This window comes from Pristiophorus japonicus, chromosome 17, assembly GCF_044704955.1.
Source record: "Pristiophorus japonicus isolate sPriJap1 chromosome 17, sPriJap1.hap1, whole genome shotgun sequence".
In the NCBI taxonomy this organism is placed as follows: Eukaryota; Metazoa; Chordata; class Chondrichthyes; family Pristiophoridae; genus Pristiophorus; species Pristiophorus japonicus.
The window spans coordinates 31,318,831-31,342,126 of record NC_091993.1 but is presented as its reverse complement, the minus strand read 5'-3'; the positions used below and the strand labels follow the sequence as shown (position 1 = coordinate 31,342,126).

The window sequence follows — 23,296 nt, the reverse complement described above, 5'->3', positions numbered from 1 at the left end:
GTGCTCGCTGACCTACATTGGCTTCCGGTCCAGCAACACCTCAAATTTAAAATTCTCATCCTTGTGTTCAAATTCCTTCATGGCCTCGCCTCTCCCTGTCTCCGTAACCTCCTCCATCCCTACAACCCTCTCAGAACTCTCTTCCTACAATTCTAGCCTCTTGTGTATCCCCACTTTTCATAGCCTCACCACTGGCGGCCGTGCCTTCAGCCGCCTGGGCCTTAAGCTCTGGAATTCCCTCCATAAACCTCTCCGTGCCCCCCTCCTTTTTTTTTAAGGTGCTCCTTAAAACCTGCCTCTTTGACCAAGCTTTTGTCCGCTTTAGCTCGGTGTCAGTTTTTGTTGGATTATGCCCCTGTGAAACGCCTTGGGACATTTTACTATGTTAAAGGTGTTTTATAAATAAAGTTGTTTTAGAAGTTCTGCTCGTGGACTCTTCCCGAATAACGTAAGACAGAAAGTTTACTTTTTAATTTTGTTTTGTGACCTGTTTAGCAAAGCAAGGGCAAGAAGAAGAAAAAGACCCCAGTGCTGGCGGGTGGATTCAAGGCAAATCTGAAGGATGATCTTGATGACTATGATTACACGCAGGAGTACGACGACTTCATGTGATCGTGTCCCAGGCTTCATCCAGCATGTTCTTTGTAGACAACCTCCTGCTGCTGGTTTCTTCTCGAAAGCTGCACAGAACCCTTGCGTTGTTATGGAAACAGGACTCCTGGTGCCGAAGAATATCAGCAAGTCTTGTTACTGGTCCTGTAATTGTGCACTGTTCCTGTCAGTGACGATGCTCGCGTAGCCCCGTGTGGACAAAGTACCTGCATGGATTTGGGGGAGGGGGGGGGAGGGGCGGAGGGAATGGGTTGGGGAAGAGAGCGATATATATTTGACAAAATATGGAGCCTTGCAGTGTCCATGCCTCAGCATCTATATTGTGACCCGAGCTGATGTAATATCACATTTATTGTGATACAGTAGAATTGCAAAGTAAGATTACTATTTTTAAAATGTTTTGAATTTTGCCTGCTTTTTTTTTCCTTTTGGAAACTCAAATGAACTAATTAGAGATCCTGATTTTCTGCTGAAGTTATGCTTTGGTTGCTGGGTCAGTCTGCCTTAAGAGAACACGCCCTCAATATTATATGGTCTCGGACTTGGGACAAGAGCCACGGGACTTCGCTGTGACAGTGCTCGTTTTTATGGCCATGTCTGTGGGTGCCTGAAGGTTTTAAAACAAAATAAGCTCCTTTTCCTGTATATTCTCTCTCTCTGGTGCAGATGACCAGTTTAATCACAAGTACATTGAAAGGGCTGTGGTTTGAACCTGGTGGGGGAAGGAGAGATGACCTATAGTAGTTATCCTGTGATTGTTTGGATTGCAGTTTGGGCTTCAGGGGTCCATGACCAGAAGCTGCTATAGATAAAAAAAAAATCTCTTGCTCGCTGAGGATGGTGGAGTGTAAAATCTCTTGCTCACTGTTACAGGCACTCCTGCTTTTTACTCCATGTAACTTCAGGGCAGTTCTGTGTGAATGGTTTACAGGTGCATATAAATTGACATTGGTACAGTAAATGCTGCAGGTCGTTCATCCAACTGCACTTTGTGGATTTGACATTGATCATGAGGCACTGTTGCAACCCAGTGTCATTTCTTGGTAAGGGCACTTACGCATCATTTTTGAAGTACCTCTTGCCTTGTGTTAATTATACAGCGTGGTGAATTCTGAAGGCAGACAGGTAATGGGAGTAGCTCTTCTATTGAATATATCTCCCCATTCCACATAAATTCATATTTATTATACAAAAGACTTGTCTGCAAAAAGGACACAATTTATGCAATGGATGAGTAACTTATTTTTACATTAATCTCATCTATTGCTGATTATTGGTCAGGACAGCTCATTCCATGTAAACATAATTGGACACTTGCCATGTTTTAAGACAATAAATGAATATATAATGTAATCATTTTCTGCAGTGTTTCCTCCTGTATGTAATATGTGGTTGTTGTACAGGGTGCAGATATATTGGCTTTTTCCCCCAGCTGTTATGACTGACTTTTGGCTCTGTTCAGTGGAGCAGAATGAACACAGGCAGCTAGTGCTACCCCAGGCCCTGCCTGACATTTCCATTTCACTCTTTGCAAGTAATTTGATGACAGAACCATTTAATTCCCCAGCAGATGTGTGAATGGTAGAGGGGTTAATTGTACAATGGCTCAACTCTCATAGGACCCAGTGGATTGTCATCTCTGCATTTTACAAGCCTTGCATCACGTAGACAATGGGCTTAGTAGCTGACAATTGTTAATTCAAGTCTTGACATACTCCTATGTTGCAAGCATTCTTCATCTTCTGTTCAATCTCCCATCATACCTGTGCCTTTTTGTGAACCCAGACCACTAGCTGTGCTGGAGAATAGATGAGAATTTCCTGCTGGCTAAAAGGACTTATCAATAAGCAGCCATGTGCTAATCAGCCTTGGAAATTATGTACAATACAAATAGCTTCAAGGATGGTTTTATTTATTATCTGAAATGTGTTTTTAAAAAAAAAATCTAATGCAGAATGCTGGCAACAAGTACTGGAGCCTGGTAATTAAGCTTATTCAGTGGCTACAGTGTACAGAATGTAACCAAATCTTATTCATCCCATGCCATTCAGTGCACAGTTCTCCAGCCTATACAGTCTAAAACCATGCATTTTTACAGATGGGCATTTATAGCACTCAAACTGCACCATGGATTTAACCTGTAGTGTCCAAGATTGTTTGGTCAGATACTGCATGGGCCTAGTTGACAAAATAGACCCATTATAAAAAACACTTGTACACTGTCCTATCAAAAGATCAGCTCAACTGCTGTGTACCTTTAATACACTGGGTACTGCACCTAATCAGGAGACATTGGGTTAGTTTTAGTCTACAGAAGAAAGTATTAATTGTTTTGAGACATTAGTAGATTAAACACAGGCCAAACTATTTACACTTCATTTTTTTTACAATATATAACATTTGTTCTGATTTGCATTAAAGTGTAACTGCTGGGAGCACGAAGAGCTAGCTGGCAATCCTGTCATTCAGATAGCAGCTGGTCTGTGGCTCTTTCAGGAGCTTGTTTGCTATGTCGGTGAAGTTGTGCTCGTAAGCCAGTTTGTAAAACAGGTAGATGTCCTCACAGCACTGGAGCAACTTCTTCAGGTTCTGACTCGCAGCAGCGTCACCCTTGTGTTGTTTAAACCTAGAAATGTTTAAAAAAAACATTAAGCATCACAATTTCAATCCTGCCCACAAAAGGATTGCCACTGACTCCTGCTTTTAACTCATTCATTCCCATGACCTCCAGACAGGAACTCACTGCAGTCTACATGGTTTTTTCAGCTTTGCCTGACACAAATTACCTTGGTTATGATCCACATGAGGGTTCTTGACATTGAACAACCATTGGGGAGTGTTTCAAATCTCCAAGAACACAACCCTGGCCCCAAAGGCCACTTGCTCATCAGTCAGGGGAATCTGTATTGTATCTTGCAGCCTGTGACATGACTGGACAGAGTGACACCAGACAGCTTCACAAGCACCAAAGTTAGACATGAAGCAAGTTAACTTGTTCGGAGGGTTTCGGCAGCATCTCTGTATTACGTCCAACAAATAAAATACTAATTTGTTTCAATGTCTTCATTTCCAGTGTACTCTGTTAATGACAATATTTAAAGTGTCCTGGTTCAGTACTAGTTCCATCTTTAACATACTGCCCACCTTTTGTTTCACTGCCATCTAATTCTAAGGATCTTCGAGTTTTCTTACCCCATGCCAAACCCATTTCTGTATTATTTCTCCAATTCTAGCTGAGGTGAGCAAGTTTCTTCTCTCAAGCTGCATAAAAATCAGCTGTGGGAGATTCATCCATCAATTTTACTTTGACAGTTACAGTTGTGAAATCTCAGCCTTGAATATCAGCGACAGTACGCAATGCCTAAATGCCCAGGCTGTGGAGGCATGCTGCAGGGTGAAGTCTGACCAGGAGCTGTGTACTCACTTATTAGAAATCTCTTCAAACAGACTCTGCTGCAGCTGGTGCTGTTGTTTAAACTCCTCTAAGTAAGCAAATTCACCGCAGACAATCACGTGTTGGTACAGCACCTCTGCCCAATCGGGTGCAAAGTCATATGCCTCTGCAACTATGGCAGCCTGGAAGGAGAGGAGGGGAGAGAGACTGAAATCAATTCCACTGGCAGAATTCAATAATAAATCTGACTGGTTTATCCAATCAACACACTAGAACTGGCTTCAGACTTCTGGACTGGACCATTGACTATCTTGTCTTTAATGCTCCTACTGTAAATATATATTTGTGAATAAACTGGTTTAATGGTTTAGCCAGTTATGAAAAGTAGCTCTGTCTTTTCAAATGATATGGGATTCCTGCAGGCTTCCTGGAAACCAGGAAATGGGGTAATTGTTTGCTCTGGACATGCTATCCTAGACTACTTCACACATTAGGCTGCATTTTGGTTCATTATGTGCTGGACTATGGATGTAGATTTTTGCATTGGGGACAAGAACTTACATAAACCTTAATTATAATCAAAATGCTAAAGTTAATTCAAGGGCTGTGTGGTCGCTGGCCCACAAATTGCCATAGACTATCGCTGGGCCATTTCAGTTAACAGTCAACCACATTACTGTGGTCTGGAGTCACATATTAGCCAGACCAGGTAAGGACGGCAGATTTCCTTCCCTAAAAAGGACATCAGTGAACCAGATGGGTTTTTACAACAATCTGGTAGTTTGATAGTCACTGTTACTGATGCCACCTTTTTAATTCCAGATTTATTTAATTAACTGAATTTACATTCCCCAGCTGCCGTGGGATTTGAACTTGTGTCTCCGGATTATTAGTCCAGGCCTCTGAATTACTGGTCCAGTAACATAACGATGGTACTGTTCCCCAGGGAAATAATACATAAATTTTTAACAGAAAAAAAGGTAGTAAGTGGAATGGTTATTCTCTCTACTGATCGATACATAAAAATAAAACTGGCAACAGGGCCTTTAAAACTACAACTATTTCATTCTTACTGCATGGCTGGTGAGCTACAACAGTGATTGAAACCATAAGCCCGATACAGGTACACACTGGTACCAAGCAACAATTCACAGATAACCAGTTAGGTTCCTCCAATTCTGTTTATTTTCCTTTAGACTCTCACTTCTGCCTTCCATCAGTACCTGCCCTGCCCCATAGCTGCTGTCAGTGTCACAGTTTGGTTGCAGAACACTAGCTGTGCTTCTGTTAGTGCGCAGGAAATCGGAGAGGCTCTGCTTGTTCTCACCCAGGACCACTAAAGTAGGGTCTGACAGCTCTGCCAAATCTGGCCCAATGTTTCCAATATTTTTGCTTTTAAAAGTTTGGGAATTTTGTACTTATGTGGAGAAATGTCAGCACTGGCTAAGTGAGATATTTTCTCTCAGTGTATCCGATACTCAGTGAGCCAGTCGGGATGGACCCACTAGGGCTTTAGCTCCAACCTGAGGAGAAAATCCCATTGTATCTGTGCAGCATTTCGACTTCCCACATCACTCGCATGCTTGTGGCTCGGAGCAAGACACAATTTGGTGCACAGTTTTGCGCTGTGGGCCAACCAGAGAAATGGGACTCGAGTTTATGAGCCTGCAGTGGGTTTGAAGGTGAAGTCAGTAGACTAAGTTAACCCATTGCTTCACTAGGATCCCAGCCAAACTCAGAATGCCAACTGGAACCTTGGACGCAAACTTCAAAACTTCTGAAGATTCAATCACCAGAGATCTACTGGGCATTTTAATGAAATTGGAGTGATAATTTGAAGGGAAGGGGTTGAAAAATCAATTGTTCAAACCCATTAGTGAACAACAATGGAGTCCAGCCATACTCGGGTTTGTAAATGAAGTGAGGCAGCTCGAGTGAATGAGACGACTGCAGGTAACCGAACAATTCTCTCTCCATACCTGATAGAACCTCGGCAACAAGAGGATACAGGGCATCAGTTTGTTTCTTTGCAGGTTGATTAGCTGCACATCCTGATTGATGTTCAGGAAGTGGAGCTGGAGAGTCACCAGTTTGGCCAGCTTCACACACTGAGAGGCACGTCGGATACACGAGTCCTGGAAAGAGGAGGGTTGGCAAATATTTCAAACCTCAACAAACCCAGTCCCTCCTCGGTAAACTTTAAACCCATAAACTAAGTCACGTTACTTGGGAAAACCTCTCTCTGGTTCGACACCATCACCATAACTTGTTCGAGGCGAAGTTACTGGATTTTAAGCATCACCGTTTACAACAGCAGGCAACAGCTATCACGGATTATGCGGTGAGTTTTCATGTGCCCAGTGCAAACGATCACTTCAGTAGCTAGGCCCACACTTCCCACAAACCGCAAGGCGACCGACCTCATGGACAAGGTAACCTGTGGGCTGTGGGTGGCAGGATGCTGAATAAACCCATTCCACTGCTGATAAGTTCACTTAATATCGAGAGCACCAGCTGGCTTACTCCCAACTTTAGTAGAATGATGATTTCCGGCCTAAGAATTACAGCAGGGAAGGAGGCCATTCAGCCCATCCTGCCTCTGCTGGCCATTAGTCCCACTCCCCTGCCCTTTCCCCAAAGCCCTGAAAATGTTTCCCCTTAAAGTATTTATCCAATTCCCCTTTGAAAATTATTATTGAATCTGCGCCCACCGCCCTCTCAGGCAGCGTGTTCCCAATCACAACTCGCTGCGTAAAAACATTCTCATCGCCCCTAAACTTAATTAGGTTTATTTAAAAAGTACAATTAACCACCACCAGTAAGATACACTACAGGTTTCACAATATTCACATACTTGATTTCTCAGCAGCATTTTAAGATTCATTTAAAAAATAATAAAACATCCCCACATTTCAAAAATTCTCCTAACTTTAAACAAAATGAAGAAAAGCTAGTCTGAACCCAGACGCTGGGGTAGGATTTTCCACCAGTCTCTGATGCTGCAATTGCCTGGCGAGTAGAGGTGAACAGGACATTGGTTATTGGGCGACACTTGTACCCACTCCTGGGCTTTGAAGCCCATGGGAATATCAGACACATACAATTCACAATTAGTCAAAACCTGACAAATGTCACTCGTAACTAATCAAAGCAAGACACAGCAACAACTTGCATTTATATAGCAGCTTTAAAGTAGTGAAATGTCCCAAGGCGCTTCACAGGAGTGTAAATGAGACTAAAATTGATACCAAGCCAAAGAAAGAGACGTTAGGACAGGCGACTAAATAGCTTGGTCAGAGGAGGTAGGTTTTTACAGAGCGACTGAAAGGAGGAGGGGTTGAGAACGGGGAAAGCCCACTGTAAAACTCTTTGCGATGACAAGACTCACAACTCAAGTGTCGTAGGGACCAAGGAAACAAATCAGGCAATAGTTTCAGGCTATTCGTCCCCTTCAGGACATCATCATCATCATAGGCGGTCCCTCGTATCGAGGATGACTTGCTTCCACACCAAAAAGAGATGAGTTCACAGGTGTTTCAATGAAGAACCTAATATTCCAGATCCTGAACTACAGATTGAAGGGTGGAAGACACCTGTGCGTGGATTTTTTTAATGTGTGGTGACCATTGCACACCAGCCACCACACGGGCTCCACATAGCTAGGCCTTGGTCCAGTGGCAAGGATTAACCAAGACAATTGGAAACCAGCTCTGTTGCACGGTCCTAGTGCGCACACAAATAGCAGTGTGGGTAGGCCTGTGCTGCCCCTGGGCCTACGCCTCTTCCAGGTACCAATCACGTCGCTCCACGATCTCTTGCCGCTCCTGATGTAGCTGCCCACACTCCAATCACCGACCTGGATTTTGGCGATATCCAATCCAGTCGCCCTCTTCACAGCCGTCGCTCTCCTGCACTAGCACGTGCTGTTCCCTGGAGTGGTATGCTCCACGCTGCTCGCCTTTTAAGGCCCCGACCTGCTGCCGATGGTCCTCTCAGGTCAGGGCTGCCAGGCAAGGCAGAGCTATCTGGTTAAATAGGTCAAAACTGTTGAGACAGCATCCACAGCTGGTCGTCCCTTTAAGGCTTGGTGCAACAGTACACAAGATAAACTGGGAAACTGGAAGATCGGAGCCAATGATCAGTATAAATTATTTCTAACTGGGTGAACTTTGAGTCCAACACTGATTAATTTGTCTTCTAATCAGCAGTGAGCTATCTGCTTCTCAAATGACAATGTACAAGATGTGTTTTTTATGCACACAGGCAAGCTGTTACCAGCCAGCAATAAAATTAAAGTGGCCACAGTGACAAGCTTCCATGGAGAACATTTAAAACTATGGGGTAGAATTTCCACAGGGATCTCCCAATCTCGTGCCATTATTGTCAGCAATGAAAGAGACCTCGGATGTGTCGCAGCTTTATAACGGGAGACTTAACGTACACGAGTAAATTTGATGGTCGCTGTTTACTGTGGCTCAGTGGGCAGCACTCTCGCCTCTGAGTCAGAAGGTTGTGGGTTCAAGTCCCACTCCAGGGACATTGAGCACAGAAATCCAGCCTGACACTCCCAGTGCAGTGCTGAGAGAGTGCTGCACTGTCGGAGGTGATATCTTTCAGATGAGATGTTAAATTGAGGCCCCGTCTGCCCTCTCAGGTGGATGTAAAAGATCCCGTGTCACTATTTCGAAGAAGAGCAGGGGAGTTCTCCCTGGTGTCCTGGGGCCAATATGTATTCCTCAATCAACACCTACATTACAACAGTACTTAAATACTTAGTTGGCTGTAAAGCACTTTGGAACGTTCTGAGGTTGTGAACGGTACCAGCTTGGGCTGATAAGTGGCAAGTAACATTCGCGCCACTCAAGTGCCAGGTAATGACCAGCTCCAACAAGCGAGAGTCTAACCACCGCCCCTTGATATGCAACGGCATTACCATCGCCAAATCCCCCACCATCAACATCCTGGGGGTCACCATTGACCAGAAACTAAACTGGACCAGCCACATAAATACAAGAGCGGGTCAGAGGCTGGGTATTCTGCAGCCAGTGTCTCACCTCCTGACTCCCTAAAGCCTTTCCCCCATCTACTAGGCACAAGTCAGGAGTGTGATGGAATACTCTCCACTTGCCTGGATGAGTGCAGCTCCAACAACACTCAAGAAGCTCGACACCATCCAGGACAAAGCAGCCCGCTTGATCAGCACCCCATCCACCACCTTCAACATTCACTCCCTCCACCACCGGCGCACCGTGGCTGCAGTGTGTACCGTCTACAAGATGCACTGCAGCAACTCGCCGAGGCTTCTTCAACAGCACCTCCCAAAACCCGCGACCTCTACCACCTAGAAGGATAAGGGCAGCAGGCGCATGGGAACACCACACCTCCACGTTCCCTTCCAAGTCACACACCATCCTGACTTGGAAATATATCGGCCGTTCCTTCATCATTGCTGGGTCACAATCCTGGAACTCCCTCCCTAACAGCACTGTGGGAGCGCCTTCACCACACGGACTGCAGCGGTTCAAGAAGGCAGCTCACCACCACCTACTTAAGGGCAATTAGGGACGGGCAATAAATGCCGGCCTTGCCAGTGACACCCACATCCCAGGAACAAATAAAAAATTAGATATAAATGCATGTCTTTCTTTTATTCCTTTCCAGTATCCCAGACTCACAGAGAGCTGTTGGCTGTAATGGAGCAAAGAGGTTTGTTTATAAATTCAGACACACTGATCAGAAAGATAAGTCTGTATTCCAGTGATAAATGAATCGAGGAGTATATCCGATGCAAGACTGGAAACTCATTCTACACAACCGCTCCAAATGTCAGGCTTAATGTCGCTCGCATCAGAGCTCAGGCACAAACAGGTTTGCAGATTATCAAGAAAATACAATTACACGAATCACTCGCCTTGGAAATCTCTAAATTAAATGTCATATATAACTTCCCACGACAGCTGCAGACTTGCACTTATGTTAAGTGACAATTTCCGGAGATGCAGGGTCGAGACGTTCGGATATGGAGGTGGAATTAGCAAGTTTGAAACTAACAAATCGTTAAGAATCAATACTTTTCTTTGACACATGGATCTCTGCACTTCTTTTTGGGTTTGTGTATCCATATAAAGAAAAAGAACTTGCATTTCTACATCGTCTTTCATGACTACAGAATGTCTCAGAGCTTCACAGCCAAAAGGTGTTGTTGGTGCTGTAACATCTGCATTTGTCTGCTGTGGGTTGGTGCCCCAGTGCTCAACCCCATCTACTGTGGGGTACCGTCACCAACTGGAATGGGCTGAAGGGAGGCAGAAATCCATGACTTCCATCAGCTGGATCTCCTCAATGGTCTAATCGCAGCCTAAAATGCTCCCCTTTTCTGGCCATTTAAGAATTTTTCTAAATAAATCTACACGCACATGAAAATGCTGTGTGCAAGTGGCGTGTTACGTGACTCAAGTTCCATCCACCCTGCTCGTTGTTCTGACTGCCTTCAGTGTTTGGCAAGTTAATATCATCGCAGGCAGTCCCTCGAAATCGAGGAAGACTTGCTTCCACTCTAAAAGTGAGTTCTCAGGTGACTGAACAGTCCAATACGGGAATTACAGTCTCTGTCACAGGTGGGACAGACAGTGGTTGAAGGAAAGGGTGGGTGGGGAGTCTGGTTTGCCGCATGCTCCTTCCGCTGCCTGCGCTCGTTTTCTGCATGCTCTCGACGATGAGACTCGAGGTGCTCAGCGCCCTCCCGGATGCTCTTCCTCCACTTAGGACGGTCCTGGGCCAGGGATTCCCAGGAGTCAGTGGGGATGTTGCATTTTATCAAGGAGGCTTTGAGGATGTCTTTAAAACATTTCCTCTGCCCACCTGGGGCTCGCTTGCCGTGTAGGAGTTCCAAGTAGAGCACTTGCTTTGGGAGTATTGTGTCGGGCATGCGGATGATGTGGCCTGCCCAACGGAGCTGGTCGAGTGTGGTCAGTGCTTCGATGCTGGCCAGTTCGGGAACACAGACGTTGGTGCATCTATCCTCCCAGTGGATTTGCAGGATCTTGCGGAGTCAGCGTTGGTGGTATTTCTCCAGCGATTTAAGGTGTCTACTGTACATGGTCCACGTCTCTGAGCCATACAGGAGGGCGGGTATCACGACAGCCCTGTAGACCATAAGCTTGGTGCCAGATTTGAGGGCCTGATCTTCGATTACTCTCTTCCTCAGGTGGCCGAAGGCTGCGCTGGCGCACTGGAGGAGGTGTTGAACCTCGTTGTCGATGTCTGCCCTCGCTGATAGTAGGCTCCCGAGGTATGGAAAATGGTCCACGTTGTCCAAGGCTGCGCCATGATGACCGGGGGTGGGGGGGGGGGGGGGGGGAGTGCTGTGTGGTGGGGTCAGGTTGGTGGAGGACCTTTGTCTTACGGAAGTTTAATGTAAGGCCCATGCTTTCATACGCCTCGGTGAAGATGTCGACGATGGCTTGGAGTTCAGCCTCTGAATGTGCGCGCAGACACAAGCATCATCTGCGTACTGTAGTTCGATGACAGAGAATGGGACGACCTGGGATCTAGCCTGGAGACAACGAAGGTTGGACAGGTTCCCATTGGTTCTATAGTTTAGTTCCATAGAAACATAGAAACATAGATAATAGGCGCAGGAGTAGGTCATTCGGCCCTTCGAGCCTGCACCGCCATTCAATGAGTTCATGGCTGAACATGCAACTTCAGTACCCCATTCCTGCTTTCTCGCCATACCCCTTGATCCCCCTAGTAGTAAGGACTACATCTAAATATATTCAAAAAGGAGTTAGTGAATTGGCCTCAACAACTTTCTGTGGTAGAGGATTCCACAGGTTCACCACTCTCTGGGTGAAGAAGTTTCTCATCTCGGTCCTAAATGGCTTACCCCTTATCCTTAGACGGTGACCCCTGGTTCTGGACTTCCCCAACATTGGGATCATTCTTCCTGCATCTAACCTGTCTAAACCCGTCAGAATTTTAAACGTTTCTGCGAGATGCCCCCTCATTCTTCTGAGCTCCAGTGAATACAAGCCCAGTTGATCCAGTCTTTCTTGATATGTCAGTCCCGCCATCCCAGGAATCAGTCTGGTTAACCTTTGCTGCACTCTTTCAATAGCAAGAATGTCCTTCCTCAAGTTAGGAGACCAAAACTGTACACAATACTCCAGGTGTGGCTTCACCAAGGCCCTGTACAACTGTAGTAACACCTCCCTGCCCGTGTACTCAAATCCCCTCGCTATGAAGGCCAACATGCCATTTGCTTTCTTAACCGCCTGCTGTACCTGCATGCCAACCTTCAATGACTGATGTACCATGACACCCAAGTCTCGTTGCACCTCCCCTTTTCCTAATCTGTCACTATTCAGATAATAATCTGTGTCTGTTTTTACCACCAAAGTGAATAACCTCACATTTATCCACATTATACTTCATCTGCCATGCATTTGCCCACTCACCTAACCTATCCAAGTCACTCTGCAGCCTCATAGCATCCTCTTCGCAGCTCACACTGCCACCCAACTTAGTGTCATCCGCAAATTTGGAGATACTACATGTAATCCCCTCATCTAAATCATTAATGTACAATGTAAACAGCTGGGGCCCCAGCACAGAACCTTGTGGTACCCCACTAGTCACTGCCTGCCATTCTGAAAAGTCCCCATTTACTCCTACTCTTTGCTTCCTGTCTGCCAACCAGTTCTCAATCCACGTCAGCACACTACCCCCAATCCCATGTGCTTTAACTTTGCACATTAATCTCCTGTGTGGGACCTTGTCGAAAGCCTTCTGAAAGTCCAAATACACCACAACAATTTGTTCGCCCTTGTCCACTCTACTGGAAACTCCTCAAAAAATTCCAGAAGATTTGTCAAGCATGATTTCCCTTTCACAAATCCATGCTGACTTGGACCTATCATGTCACCTCTTTCCAAATGTGCTGCTATGACATCCTTAATAATTCATTCCATCATTTTACCCACTACCGATGTCAGGCTGACCGGTCTATAAATTCCCTGTTTTCTCTCCCTCCTCTTTTAAAAAATGGGGTTACATTTGGATCAGTTTCCTATGGAGTGGAGGGTAGCCAGGGTCTATGAAATGTTGGAAAATGACTGTCAATGCATCCAACATTTCCAAGGCCACCTCCTTAAGTACTCTGGGGTGCAGTCCATCAGGCCCTGGGGATTTAATCAGTCTTCAATCCCATCAATTTCCCCCAGTACAATTTCCCGACTAATAAGGATTTCCCTCAGTTCCTCCTTCTTACTAGGCCCGCTGACCCCTTTTATATCCGGAAGGTTGTTTGTGCCCTCCTTAGTGAATACCGAACCAGTGGGGAGCTTGTTGAGCGTGAGATGGAGCATTGCAGCGAGGGAAATCGAGAAGAGGGTTGGGCACGATGACACAGCCCTGCTTGACCCCGGTCCAGATGTGGATTGGGTCTATTGCTCAGGATCACGTTAATGTACCCTTCCATCCATTCACTCACTTGTGGGCGGCTTCTTGGGGTTTGGGCCCAAGCGGCATTGGGGAAGGCCTTGGTCAGGTCCATCCCTCTGCAGCGAATGAGACCGGGAGCCCCCATGGCTGAGCCGAGTACCAATGGAAGGGGCATAAAATTCCCCGCTCCTTAAAACCGACCTCTTTGACCAAACGTTTGGTCACTTGTCCTAATAGCTCCTTATGTGGCTCAGTGTTGATTTTGTGTGATAATCGCTCCTGTGAAGTGCCTTGGGATGAAATGCAAGTTATTGGTGTGACAAAAGGTGAACCTTATGGATTTGCAACAAAACCCCATTATAATGAATTCTACGGAAACGAAAATGGCCTGGGGATGAGGCAGGATTTGCAGCAAAATCCAAGCACTCTTGCTGGGAAATGCAATACACTTTGTATATAAATCAACTCTTGAGATACAGTGACCAACCAGGAAACCAGGCTGAAATATTCCCAACACATTTTAGAACCAGGTTGCATTGGATGCCTTCATTTACAGAAAAACAATAATTCTCCCCAGTACCAACAGGAACTTTAAAGTGATTTAAAAGTTTCCCAAATAGCCCTGATCTCCATGGGCCCAATTTGGACTGTGCTGTTACTCACCGTTTCCAGTTCTGAACAGCCAAGATTACCCGATGACAGATACTGTGGGGGAGAAATTCGGGTCGATTGCGCTTCCCGTTTGTGTCTCCGGGGCGCAAACGACTTCTTGGCCGGGCCAGGACGCAGCGCGAAACTCCACGGGAGTTTAGTGGCGACACTAAGCGGTATCGCCCCGAGCAGCTGTGCCAGTGGCGACGACTTCATCAACGTGTGGGGTGACCAGTTTTCGCCCTGGTGTGAAAATTCAGTAGCATCTGTGAGGCTTTCGGCCGCACGCAGGTTTAAATGTAACGGGGAGGTGCGGCACTGAAATGTTTTTTTTTTTAAAAAGGCCGATTTACCGGTCGCGGCCTTGCCTTCTCCACATGGCGAGGTCAGTGTCGCGATGTTGCAGCCAGGCACTCCACGGTCCCCCGCTCCCCAGCGATGGGCCCCTTCCCCCTATTGTAGAGTCGGTAGTGTGCCCTCCCTTTAATGGAGGGCCCTGTGTTCTCGCGCTATCCGCCCCTCCACGTAGCGCTGGAAAACTCCCGAAGGTTAGTGTCCCTGTACCGCCCCCCCGAGAGGAAGTGGAGCGCGCGACTTTACGCTCCAATTCCTCGGGGCGGTAAGCTCAGTTTAGCTGCCGGGGCGGGACTTCTGCGTCCGGCTCACGGCTGTCATGCTATTTCGCCCCGTGACTCTATGTGGCAAGCACTGTGCACAATCTCTTGCCGTCTCCTTACATCCTTACACATGGAATCCATCCCGCGATGTGGCTAACTACACAATTGAGTGTGGATGTAGTTTCCCGTGCTTAATATCTTGTTATTTGGATGAGACATTAAACCGAGACCCCGGCCACCTGCTCGGATGGACATCAAGGAACCTGCGGCAATATCTGAAGAGGAGGGTATTCTCCTGGTCTTCAGGCCAACATCCCTCCCTCAACCAATACCACCGGTCATTCATCTCACTGCTGATTGCTGGAACGATTGTCGAAACATAGAAACTTAGAAAATAGGTGCAGGAGTAGGCCATTCGGCCCTTCGAGCCTGCACCACCATTCAATAAGATCATGGCTGATTATTCACCTCAGTACCCCTTTCCTGCTTTCTCTCCATACCCTTTAGCCGTAAGGGCCATATCTAACTCCCTCTTGAATACATGTAACGTACTGGCATCAATAACGTTCTGTGATAGAGAATTCCATAGGTTCACAACTCTGAGTGAAGAAGTTTCTCCTCATCTCAGTCCTAAATGGCTTAGAGTTTCTGCACTCCAAAAGTCATTCATAGTGTGACCCACTGTGATTTTATCAACATGGTCAGGCGTTATACAAGTGAAAATATTGATCTTACTTTATGGAAGCATTGGATAGGCATTTAGTACAATTCACAATTTCAGCTCCAAGTATCACGGTACCTTTGAGTAGCTCTCAGCCGCATCTTTGAGAAAAGTCAAGACCTTCATCAGAGATTTCTTCAACTCGGGAGTCACTTCTGAAACACAGAAAGGGTCACACACCTTGGATAATCTCAAAAAAGCTGCATCAAAATTTGGATACCGGGCTAATTTCTTTTTAAAATTTGCTTTGCATTATATAATGGTGGATGGATTCTGAAACTTAATTAGAAAGTTTATTCGCAATAGTAGAGCTAAGATTGGCTAATTAAATCAAATTGCTACAGAAAATACACCTCAATAGGCCCTTCAATTGCTCCACTGATAATATATTTTAAATTGCAATGGGAAGCAGGATTTATTCATGCAGTTTTCTAGTTTTAGGACATTCATTTCCTTCCGCTCTCAACAGCAACAAAGAAACCACTTCAAATTTAACAGCCAATTCCCCCAAAAAAGGAGATTTATGTATTTTGGAATAAAACTGACGACTGGATGGAGGAAGAGCACCAAAGCCTCAACACTTGTGGGTGGAGTTGCCGCAAGTTAGATCAGCACAGTCTGGGCAGAATCGTTTGACCCAGTGCAAATATCGCAGAGTGTTAAACCCGAGTCACGCTCAGAGCCACCTATGTTCGTGTGTTCCCCGCGATCTTTCAGCTGGTTTGAGATTCAATTCGCCCGATCAGCCCTGCCCACAGCTCGTCATTGCGAGATTCCACCCATTGCACTGGGTCAGGAAGGATCTTCAAATCGCCCTCATGTACTGAGGCGCACAGGCACAGGTTAAACTTTTCAAAAAATATTTAATTTACTAAGAATGTGAGTAGTGTACACCAATGAACCTATTATATGGTTCAGAACAGATTTTTTCAAAAGTCATTTTCAGTGATTTTAAATCAGGTTACGGTTTAGGGGGTACAGTAGCACAGTGGTCATGTTACTGGACCAGTAATCCAGAGGCCTGGACTAATGATCCGGAGACACGGGTTCAAATCCCACCCCGGCAGCTGGGGAATTTAAATACAATTAATTAAATAAATCTGGAATTTTAAAAAGCCAGCATCAGTAATGGTGGCCATGGAACTACCGGATCGTCGTTAAAAACCCATCTGGTTCACTAATGTCCTTTAGGGAAGGAAATCTGCCGCCCTTACCCGGTCTGGCCGATATGTGACGCCAGACCCGCAGCAATGTGGTTGATTCTTAACTGCCCTCTGAAATGGCGGCTCACCACCTCCTTCTCGAGGGCAATTAGGGACGGGCAATAAATGCCGGCCTTGCCAGTGACGGCCACATCTCATCTCATGAACGAATAAAAAAGGCGGAGAACTGGACACCCTGATTGAAAATTGGTGTTTTTGGTGATAAGCCCATTTTCAGCTGTCCTAATAAAACCGCACTGGGTCACCGCTCTTTAATACATCAAGTAATACTCTTTAAATGGAAAGAAAAAAAAAGGAACGATTATGTTCTACAGGTTTTGAACCTCCCTTATCTGACACCCTCAGGACCTGTCCTGTCCTGTGCTGAATAAGGGTTTTTGCCAGATAAAGGGAGGTCACACCGAGGGGGTGGTGGCCCGAGGTCGGGGAGTGGAGATGGGGGGGGGGGGGGAAGGAGGTGGTCGGTGCCCCCAGTAGGACGAGTGTCGGCGTGGCCCCAAAGTCGGGGTGGAGGTTGGCCGCATTCTGGACATGCGCCCCTGGCCACCAGAATCATGCCGCATGAGGGGTGGTGCCGGATAAGGGAGTCCCCGATAAGGGAGCTCCTGCCTGTATTACACTGCCTGGCTGCGTTGCTTCATGAAAGATTTTACGTTTGTGATGATGCAAACGAATTTGAGCGGATACGTGAACTGTAAACCAGCCAGCACAATTCCTAGGGCAGTGTTTGTGAGCGCAATTTCCCGATTGCGTCCAGAGCAGAAAATTGATGTTTTATGGATTATTGTAATTTTAGAAACAGAACACGAAGCCAAGCACTTCCTCCGTTGGACACTCACCCCAGGGCTGCGACTCGATGATTTTAAGCTGCACGCGGGCTGCACCTTCGTGGTTTTCCCCAATCTCCCGGCACATACTGAAGCAAAAGGCTACCATATTGTGCTTCTCGCTATCCCCGGGGAGACACCGCTTGATGTAGTCCAGCAGAGCTGTCTTCAGGTTGCCATTCTATATTTCAGCAAAAGAATCTCCCAAACATTACTCGGAGGAAATTATTTGCAACATGAGCAAGGTTGAGAAATGAAGGCAGAATGTCCCAGGTGACAGGACTGGGATTAACAACAGGGAACCCCCCCCCCCCTACACACTGAGCTCCTGGCCTACACTGTCACCATTATACAGTACAGTTGTCCCGTGGTTAGGGCACTGGACTCACTGTCCAGAGGAGGAGTTGAAATCCCACCACAGCAAACTGGGGAATTGAATTCAGTAAACAGAGTCATTTGGGGGCGGCACCAGATAAAATGATCATGAAAGCTGCTGGATTGTCTTACAAACCCGACAACTTCTCTAATGTCCTTCAGAGGAGCCTGCCACTCCTCCCCAGTGTCAGTCAGTCAGTCATAGGCAGTCTCTCGAAACCAGGATGGGATGACTGGCTTCCACGCCAAAAAAGGATGAGTTCACAGGTGTTTCAACGAAGGACCCAAACTACATCCTGAAGAGTGGAAGATTCCTGTGCATGGATGTTGCACATCAGCCACCACACGGGCTTGACAGAGCTAGGTCTTCGTCCAGTGGCAAGGGGATTACCCAAGACGACTGGAGACCTGCTTTGCTGCACGGGCCTAGTGCGCACACATATCGCAGTATGGGCTGGCCGGTGCGGCTTCTGGGCCCCTGGCCCCGAACTCACGCCTCCCCTGGGCCCCGATCACATCCCTCCAGTCTCTCGCCGCTCCTGCTGCATCTGCCCACACTCCAATCACCGACCTGGACCTTGATGACATCACTCTTCGCTGCCGTCGCCCTTCTGCACCAGCTCGCGCTGCTCCCTGCGGTGGTATACCTCCACGCTGCTCCCCAAGACCTCCACGCCGCTGGTGTTCTCACGCAGGTCGGGGCCTCCACGCTGCCCAGTGTGGCCGACATGTGACTCCAGTCCCGCACTATACGGGTGACTCAATGCCCTGAGGGCAACTAGGGAGGGGCAATAAATGTAGCCCTGCTGTTGCCCACAGCCCCAGAACAAATTTTATTTTAAGGAGAATGTTTGGATTTATTCCTGAATACCAACCTTCCTATTCATCTTCCTATTGCAACTAAACAGGCAAACAGAATTCGGGCTTAATATCTCATCTGAAGGTTGACACCTCTGACGTTACAGTACTCCCTCAGCCCTGTGTTACATTATCAACCTAAGAAATGTGTTCCACTGCTGGTGTGGCGTTTAAACCCAGAACCTTTTTGCCGTGTAGTAAACGAGGGAGATTCGGATGAAATTATCTCACAAGCAGATCGCAATTTAGAGAAGAGGAAAAGGAAGATTCTTGAATCATTGCTGCAATAATTTCATTCTTCCATTCCTCTCCGTCTTTTGGGTGAGACATTAAACCGAGGCCCCGTCTGCTCTCTCAGGTGGATGCAAAAGATCCCATGGCACTATTTCGAAGAAGAGCAGGGGAGTTCTCCCCGGTGTCCTGGCCAATATTTATCCCTCAATCAACGTAACAAAAAAAACCAGATTATCCGGTCATTATCACATTGTTCGTGGGAGCTTGCTGTGCGCAAATTGGCTGCAGTGTTTCCCACATTACAACAGTGACTACACTCCAAAAGTACTTCATTGGCTGTAAAGTGCTTTTAGACATCTGATGGTCGTGAAAGGCGCTATATAAATGCAAGTCTTTCTTTATTTCTTTCTCTGTGGGAGAAGTCACAGATGAAACGGGTCTAACTACTTTCCCAATCTATTTCCCCAGACAACCCTCACTTACCGATTCAACGTTTTTCCTCAGCAGCATCTCAAACCTATGATTCTCGTGCAGCAGGTCAAATATGTACGTCATGTCATTGTATCGGCCAATGCCAGTAACCAGACGGACCTTTAGGGAGAAAAAGGATATTCACACTCCGGTTCATCCTCTCTATGACATATCTTTGATACTCACTCTTAATTAACACACAATGTTACCAAGTAAGGCTTGGGAAAACAATAGACCCAGCATGGTATGATAACATGCAAGTTCATGGGAAGGACAATATTCCCTCATCAATGGGATACTTCCTTATCTGTGGGAATTCATGTAGCATCTAACCACATCAGAACATTTCAAAGTGCAGCACACAGTGAACTGGGTGCTGCGACGATCATTTGAAGCCAGCAAGGCCTCACTAACTTAACCGGTTAATGTGTTTTCGCTGCTACTGATTGAGGGAGGGATGTTAGATAAGCTGCTGACTTTTGAATAGGTCGAAGGCACGTTTACCTGAAGAGGCTGATGGAAGTGTGACAATCTCATACCCAACCAGGAATACGTTTTAAATTATAAATTTAGATTGACAAGGATAATGGGATTTACTAAATTGGTGAGCTGCAAATTAAAAAAAAAAACTGTGTCAGGGGAATAGACGATGAACAGATCCACATGTACATTTTCCAATAAAAGTTGGTCAGCTTTGTTAGTGGCCTGCACTCGAAAACTAATTCAATCAAAGATCACTTGGTGGTTGAGCAGATACTCTTTGAAAAGCTAATGTGTGCTCAAATGCCCAGACTGGTTAATGAGACATATTCATTATCTAGAATGGTTGCTTTATTGGGATACGCTCAGCAGGAAGATGAGTAATAGCTCAATATTAACGCCCGTCACATAAAAGGCTCCTCTAAGCATAAAGACACTGCTCTAATTGATCAATTTTAGTACCGGGTTCCCATGCGATGGGCAGGATTCTCTCTTCATTCACACACAAGCATTAGAGGTTACCGAAGGCGTAAAAAAATATAAGTTTATGAGGGAAGTTTATTCTTTATTTGTGAATCGATTCTATCCTTAGTGTGCATCCCTGATTATAATCGCTCCACCATTGGTGGCCGTGCCTTCAGTTGCCTGGGCCCCAAGCTCTGGAACTCCCTCCCTATACCTCTCCACTTCTCTTTCCTCCTTTAAGACGCTCCTTAAAACCTACCTCTTTGACCAAGCTTTTGATCACTTGCGCCAACTTCTTATGTGGCTCAGTGTCAAGATTATTTGTTTGGTCTTATAATACTCCTGTGAAGCGCCTTGGGACGTTTTACTACGTTAAAAGGTGCTATATAAATACAAGTTGTTGTTGTTTTCTAAATGTTGCTGCTTCAATGCGTTACCTTACTTGGAAATAAATCAAGCTGTGCGTTCTTTACGACCTATCAAAGGAACCCAGGAGGACGTGGTGGGCATCACACATAATGCAAGGCACAATGTACCATACTAGAGGGTAAATATTCGCACTGCAGCATACAACAATGCCCATATTTCAGTTTAGAGGAGACTTTGTCTACTTACGGGACCCACCTTCCTCTGCGAGCACAAATTAAAAGTATCGGGAGAAAGTCCTCGTAACAATTTGAGATTTAGTTTGAACATTTCCCTCAGTGCTGCACTGGGCTCTCACAGTATGGAGTAGGTGCTCACGCCCTGGGGTGGGACTCCAACTCACAAGTAAGGGTATGGTAGCAAAGTGGTTATGTTACTGGGCACAAGTTCAAATCCCACAGGGATTCAATTCATTAAATAAATCTGTAATGAAAAGCTAGCCTCAGTCATGTGCTTACCTGGTCTGGCCTGAGTGTGACTCCAGATCCCTAGAAATGTGGCCAACTCTTAACTGCCCTCTGAAGTGTCCTAGCGAGACACTCGGTTAGATCACCACCACCTTCTCAAGGGCAATTGGGGATGGACAATAAATGTCCACTTTGCCAGCGACACCCACATCCAGTGGATGGATAAACAAAAACCTTCAGAGGCAGGACAGCTGCCAACTGAGCCAAGGTGAAGAGAGATATAGGAACAACAACGTGTATTTATAGATCGTCTTTAGCGCAGTGAAACATCCCAAGGCTCTTCACAGGAGTATTATGAGAAACAATTTGACACCGAGCTGCAGAAGTACAAATTAGCGCAGGTGACCAAAAAGCTTGGTCAAAGAGGTAGGTTTTAAGGAGCATCTTGAAGGAGGAGAGAGAGCTAGAGAGGCGGAGAGGTTTAGGCAGGGAGTTCCAGAGCTTGGGGCCCAGGCAGCAGCAGGCATGGCCACCAATGGTTGAGCGATTATAATCAGGGATGTTCAGGAGGGCAGAATTAGAGGAGCGCAGCGATCTCGGGGGGTTGTGGGGCTGGAGGCGATTAGAGATAGGGAGGGGCGAGGCCATGGAGAGATTTGAAAACAAGGATGAGAATTTTGAAATCGAGGCGTTGCTTGACCGGGAGGAAGTAAAGAAAGCTGATCACTGCTTTCAAGGGAAAACAAGTGTTTCCTGTTGTCTCAGCAACGGGCTGTAGTGATGTTAGATTTTGGATAAACAGGATGCAGGAACAAGACGAGAGATGACATTGTACCCAGTAAAGTATCCAGGCACCAGCAAACTGAATGTACAAAGTCCAAGTGACGGAATGGCCCGGGTCAGTTAATGAAATACATTTTCCTCGACCACAAAGCAGCAATTATTCTACAATAAAAACAGAAAATACTGGAAATCTCAGCAGGTCGGGCAGCATCTGTGGAGAGAGAGAGAGAGAGAGAGAGAGAGAGAGAGAGAGAGAGAGAGAGAGAGAGAGAGAGTGTTAACGTTTCGGGTCTGTGACCAGTTAACTCTGTTTCTCTCCACAGATGCTGCCTGACACGCTGAGATTTCCAGCAGTTTTAAAAAAAAATTTCAGATTCCAGTATTTTGAATTATTCTACAATAATGACTAAAATATAAAGTTTCCCTACTTTTCGAACTTTAAAATAAAACTTGGGACACAGATAACCCAGGGATAGAGAATGTGTACGGGCTGCAAGAATTCAGAAGCACACGTCAGTGTTTCCGATAAAATGAGACACCCTTCGATTGCTCTACCACTGCTACAGCTCCGTACTCCAGTCGTCAGTTCCCGCCCAGCACCAGGGAACAATCCTCAGTTCATAGTTAACAATTCCTAATCATATATTTCTACTTAAAAAAGGAAACATTTGCCAGGGAATGAGAGTTGCCCGATATACAGCAGTGTTTTACTGTGTCCGTACCAGGAGACTGTACTCTTCATTGGGAGCCAGATGTTTGTGACTGAGATGGCGTGCAGCTTGCAACACTCTACTAATCCCCTCCATGTGGCAGGTCAGGCTGAAGCAGTCATGTGCCAGAATCAGCAGCTCTACAGCTTTAGGATCCACGGGAGGAGAGAGGGGAAGACAAACAGAAACGATCAATTATTTACACGATTAGAAAGAATCAAAGAACTTACATTTATATAGCGCCTTTCACGACCTCAGGATGTCGCAAAGCGCTTTACAGCCGATAAGGTACTTTTGAAGTGTAGTCACTGTTGTAATGTAGCAAAGGCGGCAGCCAATTAGTGTACAGCTAGCCCTTTAACATCCACCGGAGATGGGCCTTGATTTAGCATTTCAGCCGAAAGACGGCACCTCTGACAGTGCAGCACTCCGCACTAGGTGTCAGCCTAGATCATGAGCTCAAATCTCTGGATTGGGACTTGAACCCACGACCTTCTAACTCCGAGGTGAGAGTGCTGCCCACTGAGCCAGGGCTGAGTACATTCTCCGAGGCAGGCTGCAACCAAGGCGAAAGACTATTATTTACAATGGGGACGGG

At 46.2% G+C, this 23,296-nt stretch overlaps 2 protein-coding genes across 3 annotated transcripts in view; one reads left to right on the top strand and one right to left on the bottom strand.

Moving 5' to 3' along the window:
* Nucleotides 1–3,670, top strand: part of LOC139227646 (eukaryotic translation initiation factor 3 subunit J-like) — a 48,659-nt gene extending 44,989 nt beyond the window's left edge. The window contains exon 8 of the mRNA XM_070858563.1: nucleotides 496–3,670. Within this exon, the coding sequence (XP_070714664.1) occupies nucleotides 496–612 (117 nt within the window). The 3' untranslated portion in view covers nucleotides 613–3,670. The remainder of the gene's footprint in view (nucleotides 1–495) is intronic.
* Nucleotides 2,508–23,296, bottom strand: part of spg11 (SPG11 vesicle trafficking associated, spatacsin) — a 190,024-nt gene continuing 169,235 nt past the window's right edge. For both annotated transcript variants that reach the window (XM_070858561.1, XM_070858562.1), the window contains exons 34-40: nucleotides 22,711–22,844; nucleotides 19,440–19,547; nucleotides 17,502–17,670; nucleotides 15,518–15,594; nucleotides 5,986–6,141; nucleotides 4,037–4,188; nucleotides 2,508–3,238 (exon numbers count right to left, since the gene is read on the bottom strand). In XM_070858561.1, the coding sequence (XP_070714662.1) occupies nucleotides 3,058–3,238; nucleotides 4,037–4,188; nucleotides 5,986–6,141; nucleotides 15,518–15,594; nucleotides 17,502–17,670; nucleotides 19,440–19,547; nucleotides 22,711–22,844 (977 nt within the window). In that variant the 3' untranslated portion in view covers nucleotides 2,508–3,057. The remainder of the gene's footprint in view (nucleotides 3,239–4,036; nucleotides 4,189–5,985; nucleotides 6,142–15,517; nucleotides 15,595–17,501; nucleotides 17,671–19,439; nucleotides 19,548–22,710; nucleotides 22,845–23,296) is intronic.